The sequence below is a fragment of the Schistocerca serialis genome, chromosome 1 (assembly GCF_023864345.2).
Source record: "Schistocerca serialis cubense isolate TAMUIC-IGC-003099 chromosome 1, iqSchSeri2.2, whole genome shotgun sequence".
Lineage (NCBI taxonomy): Eukaryota > Metazoa > Arthropoda > Insecta > Orthoptera > Acrididae > Schistocerca > Schistocerca serialis.
In genome coordinates this window covers 26,223,147-26,233,190 of record NC_064638.1, presented here as the reverse complement: position 1 = coordinate 26,233,190, position 10,044 = coordinate 26,223,147, and the positions used below count along the sequence as shown (strand labels likewise).

General features: G+C 41.9%; 1 protein-coding gene across 2 annotated transcripts in view; it reads left to right on the top strand.

The window, feature by feature from the left end:
- The first annotated feature begins 411 nt into the window (after window positions 1–411).
- The window catches only part of LOC126460994 (methionine synthase reductase-like), an 89,021-nt gene continuing 79,388 nt past the window's right edge, over window positions 412–10,044 (top strand). Inside the window, exons 1-2 of one of the 2 annotated variants that reach the window (XR_007585945.1) lie at window positions 412–966; window positions 6,654–6,797. Coding sequence is in view for 1 of the 2 variants with exons in the window: in XM_050095961.1 (XP_049951918.1) it covers window positions 853–966; window positions 6,654–6,797 (258 nt within the window). In the remaining variant the exon portion in view is untranslated. The remainder of the gene's footprint in view (window positions 967–6,653; window positions 6,798–10,044) is intronic. The other variant, XM_050095961.1, reaches the window with a different exon arrangement.

Sequence of the window (10,044 nt, the reverse complement as noted above, 5' to 3'; positions counted from 1 at the left end):
GAATATTAAGATTCTGTAACCACTAATGTGACGTTTCCCGGCTTTTTATTACAACAAATCGTTCCAATAACCATTCGTTCTTGAGACATTCAACACACTGATGCTTAGAAACAGCATATATTCATATGGTGTAACGTGAAACACGAAATCCATCTAATATTCCGCTGAACACGATATGTGCAATTTAACGTCTTATTTTGTGCTTGTGAGGTAGGGAGCGTTCTTGCTTCCCATTGGTTGTACTTTACGTGACACGTTTCCGAAATATCGCAGAACCTATGTTTTTCGTGACGAAATGGGTTCTCAAGGTGAAATAGCAGGAGTGACGTCACGAAACTCGTAGGGCGCACGTCAACGTTAGCTAACTCGTTCCGTGTGCCGACGGCATCCAGCATCGCGACCGGCGGGTCGCGATACGCAAGTCAGTAATTGTAGGTGGTCTTGGTTGGTACATTGGTAACATCGATATTTTGTGGCGATCTATCGATCCTTTCGTTAACGTGAAAGTATAACTCTGAAACGAGTAGTCACAGAGTAAAGTATTTGTAAATAAAGGCACGTGGCGTAACATGTCAACAATGATTTCGAATTGACAATTATTTTTTAAATAGTTACATTTAAAGCAAACTATAGCCTGTTTCGTTTTTCGCGCATGTAATTTCGCTGCATTAGACGGCATTTGCCCACATTAGTGGGACTTGGGTGGAAGATATATGTGTCATTATCCGGACATGTGACAACACCATGATTCCTGTTTATTTAATCATTGAGAGCAGACGATAATCCCACTTGTTAATTACGCTGTCTACGATTACTTATTGTATTGTGTATTGTTTCGTTCATAGCCATACCATGACTGACATTAATATCTTAAGAACTGTTAATGACACTATTAGCAATGTGAAGTTGCAACTTCCAAAAGAACCACCTGATTATCTTGGAATCGAATTTCTGGAGAATGAAATGGTCAGTATATAGCACATAGTACACATCAATGACATTGGCAAACATAATTTGGTTTTCTAGGTAGCTATATACTTTTGAGTATGTGTTATTAGTACAATGAATTTATAGTTTTTCTGTCACCATGTAACATTATTATCTCTTGTGTCCTCATGAAGCCGTAACTTGCCAGTTATGAATAAAAATTGAGTGATTGTTCTTGATCAAGTTTTCACTAAGTTACACGATATTTATTTAGTTATTATCCATGTTTAAACATATAAAAGCAGTGGAAGTCCTCATTTCTATTATATGTGTAGATATTAAAAACATTAAAAATGTTCATTATGTAGCCATATTTAATTATCAGCCCTTAACTCACAAGGTGGCTTTTCTATAAAAAATACCACGAGATGGGGTCTCTGGGAGTCCTATGTTTAAACCGAGATTTAAGGCAAAATGAAATTTTTAATTTATGGTATGTGACATTTATTTTTACAGTTATGTAGCCTAATTGTTGTTTAAATGCTCCTAGTTTATTTTATTGCAATAAACAAAGCCCGCAGAATTTTACTATTCACACAAAAGCACATAATTTTGTGTGGTTCTTTCAAATAGTACACATAAATGGACTGTTAGAGACTGAATTTTACAATCTGAAAAATTATATAATCTCTGTAGCAAACAAATTTCCAAATAAATTTAAACTCCAGGGTTTAAATTTGCACATAAAACTTCCACCCAATAGGTACAAAAAGAAAGTTTGTCAAATTGACATTCATTTCTGGGAACTACGTTTTTCTTATCACCACTCAGAACACATTCAGTTTTAACAGACACTTTAAGTATTTCATTGAAGAAACAGACAGATCACCACCACAACTTTCTTGAAGTTCTTCCTCCAGATGACACTCTTGTTCGATAACAGGACTGTGACCACAGGCTAATGTCAAATCGTTGTCTTTTTCAGTTATTTCTTCATCCATATCACTGACACCTCCCTCAATAGACCGACTGACAATTTCATCAAACTCGGGAAAGTTAAAACTCACATTTGTGCGAACACATGTTGAGCTATAGGGTATCGTACAGAAGGAATCATGTACGTAGTTCACACCTGTCAATAACGTGTGTCAACATTAAACGCAGAAGGTGATAGCACAACTGACGACAAAACATCGTAGGCTTGGCAATTTAAGGAGGGTACGGGGAGTATAGAAGCATTCCACCACAACTGACCTCGGAACCATTCCACCACAACTGGCCTTGGTGGAGTTCGAAAATTTTCACGCGGTCTGAGAGACCACACCTCGTAAGTTAAGGGTTAAGTTGTGAGGAGTATGTAAAATGACTCGTACCACTGCACTATGATTCATGGTGCAAATGAACAAGCACACGACTGCCAACTCCAGCAGCACGGACCAGGTCTGGTCCGAGCTGCCAGAGTTGGCGGTCATGTGTGCTGGATTGTGTGAATGAGTGGTGTGTGTTAGTCTTTTAATTCTTCCTGTCTGCAAGTTAACTTGTCATCTTGATGGTAAGTAGCGATCTAAGTTTTCATATGTTGTTGATGTTCCAATGTGAAGTTTCCATTGTTTGAATATGAATGCACGTTATGAGATAAGATGATAAGCGCTATGGGGAGATGCATTAGGCAGTTATTATTACAATCTAATTTCTTTGGAGACAAACAATACAAAGAACAAAAATCAAACGACGTCAGTATTCAAGATCATCTTTCGGATATATTTTTTTAAATTCTTCTAATGAATAAAATGCATATTTCTAAAGCCAGTTTTGTATGGTGCTTCTGAATGAATTGTCACACTGTATATCTTTGTTGGCAACACGTTAAATAATTGTAAACCCAGGTGTTTGTGACTGTCGTGGGTTTTCTTGACTATGGCAGATGGGATGTCGGTCTACTCTTATTGGGTGTGTAATGTTCATTGCCATTCTGCTGCAGTTTATGGTTATGTTCATTTTCCTTTCTGTTCATCAAACATTTTATAATGCAGAGGCTAATGGCAGTTGGTATTCTTTGAAATACAGCCTTCAAAACTCTTTACTTTTAACTCCAGAGAAGCATGTAATGCAGTATGGATATTCCTTAACAAAAATTGCACCCAGTTTCTTGGCAAAGTGGTTGTTCTTACCTTTGAACTGTTGATTTGTGGATACACTCACATAGAAAATAATGATTGGAACAGTGTACATATAGATACATCTGCTTTTGTTAGAGTATTTGCCTTACAGACCTGCATATGTTCGGAAAAGGAGGGGGATTTCAAAAGGTGCAAGTGCCCTTCAGGTTATGCCAAATGCTGCGTACACATGAATGAGGATTTAATAAATGTGAGGACTTGTGAGTCTATGTCTCCAGTCCTCTGCTACAGACTCCAGGCACATTTCTCAGAAATCCATGCATCATATTGGTGGAACATTGTATGTCACAGGAAATGGGAAGGTTGGAATGTTAGAAACCCTAATTTTTGTGTATTTCGTTTATTGCTCACTCTATTGTTGCACTCTGATTTTATCATCAGGAAAGAGTTCAATTTCTGCTTCAGTGTAATGTGGAAGGTCATTTATATATAACAAGAACAGAAATGATGAAAGCATTGTCAAGGTCTGAAACTCCATTACCAACAGTATTGTAAGATTGTCCAGCCTGTCAAAAAAAGCAAAACTTATGTACTACACTCAAAAAATAAAATGCTCCAAGAGAAGCATCACAGAATGTAGAAGTTGGAGGCTTACCCACTGTGTACAGACAGATAACTGTGGCAGATCTGATGACAGAGTACAATCCCGGTGCAGTCACAAGTTTTGCAGAGCGTAACATTTGGTGCCCATGTTGACTTGACGACATTGTCAGTTGTAATTGCAGTGGACACAGGATGAGTGAGACAGGACTGTGGATAAATGAAAACATGTCGGCTGGACGGAAAATTGTGTTTCTCATTACACCAGGTTAAAGGTGTCTGGGTACGGCACGATGGTAGGGCGAGTGGAATAGTTATGAGGTGGAGAAGGGGGAGGCGGAGGGAAAATGCAAATCAGTAGTGCATGAGAGAGAGAGAGAGAGAGAGAGAGAGTACTTTCTTTAAAAAAATTAATTCAGTTGGTTTGATGTGATCAGTGATTTTATATGGTATTTGGTTTCCATTGTTTATGTGGTGATTATGCAGCTCTTTTTCTGTGTGATGCTGCTCTGTGTATGCAGAAGTTTTATTAAAGTGTAAGGATATGTCTGTGTTTACTGATTTTTCATTATGCTCATATGCTTTTCTATTGTGCTTGGCTTTTGATGTTCCTGTGTAAGTAATAAGTAAGCAAGCAAGTAATTCTGCAGTTGGACCCAGCAGACCAAATGATACCTACCGGCCACTGTTCCATCTTCTGCAGTATGCCATAATTTGGATGCAGTATTGAGGGGCATGGTGTCACTACATTACTAGCCCAGTCAGTGTCAGCTTTCCAAACCTCAGAACCTTAACTTCTCATTCAAATGGCTCCTCAGTGAGTCTCACAAGGCTGAGTGCATGTTGTTCCATTCCCACCACCAAGGAAAAAATCCCTGGCAGTATGTTATCTGTTTTGTTTGTTAGTTTATTGTGGTAGATGATTGTAAACAACCAAACTCATAACACAAACACAAATTATGATAAAAATGAAACAAGCAGCAGAGTCCCATGAAAATGGCATACTGTAAGGTGCTTAGGCTTCATTTTCGATAACTGACTTAGTAGCTGACATGCTGAAAGAACAGTCCCTCAAAGCATATAAAACTGTGTGTTTGGTTACAAGGCGTTGTTGAAAGGCCACTCTTTTGTCCTCCAGTTGTTCAGAGTTTTTATACAATCCACCACGTGTGGATATGGTAGACCATCTTACATGCAGATACTCAGTGTAATCCTCGGTGGAGGAATGAGAAAGGACTCGGAAGCTTTTAGGGTCAGCTTTATTATTCTGGCTCCTTGTGCTCTGCGTGCCACTCCTCTCATTTGCAACATGTGTATGCCCTATTTACTTCGCACCGCTTGATGTATAAAATGAACAGAAAGCATCTGAATACATTATTTTCTGTTCTAACACGAGTTCTGTTTGGACTAGCATATTCTGAGGCTGTCCTGAAATTTCCATTGTCTTTTAAAAGTTGTCATTTTACATTTGCTGTTACGCCATACTTGTATGCAGTAAAGATAAAAGTGTTATGATCTTTTCACTTTAGTTTCATTTCAAACCTCCTCAGAATTAAAAAGTTGTGTTACCTGTCATTATTTGAAAGTCATTTATCAGATTTGTTGAGGTGTACAACGAAATTCTTACTTGCAAGATTAAGTATTGCGGTATGAGTGATAGCGTTTAATTCATATTTACCTGGAAGAATGCAGAAGGTTGAAATTATCAGAGCAGATAATCTGCAAAAATCAGCAAGGTCCACCAACTGAGGAGGTATCAAGAGTGGTACCCCACAGGGTTCAGTCTTGGGTCGCTTATTGTTCTTAATATACATCAATGACATGCCACTTTATATTTACGAAGGTGCAAAGCTAATTCTTTTTGTTGATGATGCAAGTATAGTTATCCCACCCAACAAACAATAATTACCTGAGGAATTTGTGAGTAATGTCTTTCGGAAAATTATTAAGTGGTTCTCTGTGAATTTTGAAAACACACAGTCTTATAGCTCTGTACAGTAAATAGCATAACACCATTGATAACTATAGACTATGAACAGAAGTCTGTTGGTAAGCAAGAATAATAGAAATATCTGGGTGTAGCATTGATGAGAAATTGAATTAGAAGAAACACATTGATGATCTGCTGAAACATTTGAGTTCTGCTACATATGCTATCACGGTTATTGCAATTTTTGGTCATAAACATATCAACAAATTAGGCAACTATGCCCATGTTTGATCACTGCTTTCATATAGAATCATATTCTGTGGTACTTCATCAGTAAGGAAAAAAGTATTCATTGTACAAAAGAGTGTAATAAGAATTATAGCTGGAGCCCACTCAAGATCACCTTGCAGACATCTAATGAAGTAACTAGGGATATTCACAGTACCTTCACAATACATATATTCACTTATGAAATTTGTTATTAATAACTCATCCCAGTTCAAAAACAATAGCAATGTGCATAAGTATAACACTAGAAGAAAGGATGATCTTCACTATTCTGGGTTAAATCTGACTTACGCACAGAAAGGGGTGAATTACACTGCTATAGAAGTCTGGTTATTTACGAGATGCCATTAAAAGTCTGACAGATAGCCAACCAGCATTTAAAAATGACTTAAAAATGTTTCTGAATGGCAAGTCCTTATGCTAAAGAAATGAAATTTTCAATATGAAGTAGTAACTGGTAAAAAAAATTAACTATATTGTGCAAAGAAAACTTACATTAAACTGACATTATTACAGAATGGTGTATTCATGATGTATGGAACAAGTAATAATGTAATATGTATCCTTCTTGCTTTCCTTGCCTGTGTTTCTGTATTAATATTATCATATAATTCTTGCCTTGCATTTCTAGTAATTTGCTAAAATTTGTGTACTGGTTAGCATCAACCTTACTGTGGTGGCCATTAATTTACAGAGAGAAGGGGGAGGGGACACCAGCACATACACAAGATATTTTGATTGTATATTAATATTAAGGGGGTGATTTGTTATTTTGTGACTGTTTTTAGGAATTGATGAACCAGAAGATCCAAAATGCTTGTGAAATGCCACTAGCGGCGAGCCCTATCTATATGTCAAGAGTAATAGATGCCAGAGTATTGTCCACAGGTGAAGATGTTAAACAGATCATTGAGATGTCACTTGACATAAAAGTAAGTCTTAGAATCTAATTAGAAGATGCTGATATAGGTTTCCTATTTCAATTTATTTCCTGTCTGTTAGTGTTGTGCATCATATGTGTGAAGACCATTTGATACCTTCTGGTGCATAAAAGATAATACTAAAACCAATATTTTTTGATGAAAGCAGCTGGATGACTGTACACCTAAAATATGAAAACCTTTCAGCTTCAGAAACAGCTGCAATATGAAAGTGACACCAATTAATATCTCTGCATATATACAAACAAACACAGTTTGACCATACTACGTACAGAAGTATAGCAAAGCTGCCACTAAATTCACAGTATCTTACTTTCACATAAAGTGAGAGAGTGCTTATATAGCAAGAGATACCACCCACCTCACACCTCGTTGGCTTTGGTATACAACAGTTTGGGCAGGTGTAATGTAAATAACTACAATCATTAGTTGACTCCATTGGAATTACCTCACTGCTGGCTGTGGGAGATATGAAACACTGCAATACTGAAGTTTTGGGAACTAGACATATCCACAGCAAAACATGTTTCTTCTTCACTTCAGAATAAATTTTTGTAACCTCTGAAGTAGAATACTGATGAGCCCTGTGTAATATGAAATAGATCTCTTCCTTTTCTGTGTCTGTTGCATCTGACTGCAATCATGAAACAAACTATGGTTGTATATGTCATTTGAGTACTACTGATATTTCAACTTTCAGTAGACACAATTGAATATTCAGTTTCCTGTAACTAAAAAATCCTAGTAGTTAGTTATTGAAAGAATAATTGTGAATTTTGCTGGGCACAGTGTGAAACACCTTGGTACATATTGGAAAAGTTATGTCCCCAATGATAATTATAATACAGAATAGGATAATAAATGTGTGCATAATTGATAGAGCAATCTTAGATTACTGTCTTGTGATATTCAGTTCGAAGGTGTTTATTGGTGATGGCTGCCAAACTTTAAAAACGATCACTCTTTCCAGCAGCATTTGATCGAGGCTGCTTGCCATCCGTGTCATATTGCACTGCAGTGTGTTGGGAGCATCATGTTAATGTAGAGCAGCCTCGATATTCAGCTTTCTCGGCTGAGGAGAGCTCCAAAAGAAGTTCTGTGGGTGCCACAAAAAACAAATTGTTGCGTGTTGTTTTCACAATACCAGCAAAATGTCGTGTTCTGCGCCGCACAGCATGGGAAAGAAGAATGCGCAGAAGAAACGTGCTGCCACGAGGGGGCCTTCGGTTGTGCAACTCACTGAGTCTGCCGACCGAGCGAGGAAGACCTTAGAAGACGAGTCTGAGCCTGTTCCTCCTTTGTTTATTCAAGTGCAGAGGCGGGTGGACAGCGCTGTTCCACTTGACGATGAATTGTGCCAAAAACTGGGCGGTCTACGAGTCTGTCAACACAGACTCGCTGATCTGCATTCTGGCAGCAAACCTAGCCAAACACAGGGTGATCAGGAGCGCTGTGGCTGCCCATATCGTCGACGCGCCGCCTTCGTGTGAGAAGGCGCCTTCCGATGGAAGGAAGAAGACGACCGGTGCTGCGATGAAACAGTGGTCTGGGGAGGGATGCTGTGAGCTGGGTTCGGTAACCTCGCAACTGCGAGGCTGCACAACCGGACGAACAAGAAGAGGGTGCCACTCTGTGCTGCGACTGTGCAAACGGCCGACGGCGAGAGCAACTTCTTCGGCTTGCGGAAGCTGCTGGGCTTCCCAGTTACCACAGAGGCTCTCCCGACCGTCACGGACCCCCAGCCCCAGTGCCTCGAGTGCCAGGGCGAGGGCCACATTGCGAAGTACTGCCGCGACGCGGCGCAGTGCGTCGAGTGCTCTGGCAAGCACGACAGCTGCCCCTGCAACCGCAGCAAAGAAGCTTTGCCTACTTGCTCCCCGTGTTGCGGCCCGCACGGCTGCTCGGCTTTTTCGAGCCACAGTCACGCCGAAGGTGGCGAGGCAGCCGCAGCCGCAGCCGTACGGACACAGGACACAGCGGAAGATATGATGACGTCGACAGCGGGCGCAGCTGAGGATAGCAGAGAAGCAGCTCCCTCCCGCTGAGACTGGGTACGACCGCCCGGAGGAAGTCGGTCGGGATGCAGATAGCGCCCCTGAGAAGAGCAGCGGCGTCGACATCAGCACCGCCGTGGAGAAAGCCACAGCAGCCCTCACAGCTGTTGTGCAGAGAGGGCTGCCTTCACAGCCGCCGTGGCTGCTGAGAAGGAAGAGGCCTTGCCCGAGGCCTGCGTCCAGCAGAAGGTGTTCGAACCCCTGTGAACGCTCCTGCAAATTTGCAGAAGGGCGTTCGGGTGCCTGCCCTACCGGCAACCCCAGCAGCTCTGCAGGGAAGGGTGCAAAGAAGACAACCGCCACGCCAACGGTATCGGCAGCAACGTCGACCGCCGTGGGGGCAGCCTCTGCAAGAGACCAGGAAGTCAAAAGGGGCAGCCTACATTGCGCATGTGTGAGAGAACGGCCTGCAGCTCTCCAATGATACTGCGATGCAGTACGCCGAGCGAGCAGAGCTGCTCGAGGACCAGCTGCGGCAGAACGGTGCCACGCCGACCGACAGCGAGCTGCCGCCGTTCAGCACCAGCCTGATGAAGCTGTGCCAAGTCACTGACGACATGGCACAGAAGAGAGCGTAAGGCAACGCACTGCATTGCAAATTGTTAACCTTAACGAGATGTATGCAAACATCGCAGTACCCACATCCTGCGACATCTCACTTGAGTGACAACCAACCCTTATGCGCAGATGGCAGTAGACCTTTAGAGTTGGCCATCGTGATGGTGTGGGCGTGGAGGGGCTCCACCTCATAAGAAAAAGGCAGCCCTGTTCCCAGTGGCCCACAGCACTTTTGTGGGTATGTGTGTGGCAAGCATTGGGAAGCCCATTCCAGTACTCCTTCCTTTCCTATGGTGCAATCCTATTCTCTGACTACACTTTCTCTCTGAGATGTCCTATAGAACAGCTTTCATGTTGACAGCCTGGCTTTCCTCTTGGAAACTGAGCAAGGTTGCTTGTGTTTACTTTTTTTCCCATCTTTCCCACACTTTTTCAGGAAATATATTTTGGTATCCAGAAGGGATTTGATCTCCATTCCCCTCCCCCCTCCCTACCCCCCCCCCACTCGCCCCCCTCCCTCCCCCCCCACTCGCCCCCCTCCCTCCCCCCCCACTCGCCCCCCCTCCCTCCCCCCCACTCGCCCCGCCCACTCGCACCCCCCCCCTCGCTCCCGCACCCCCCCCCCC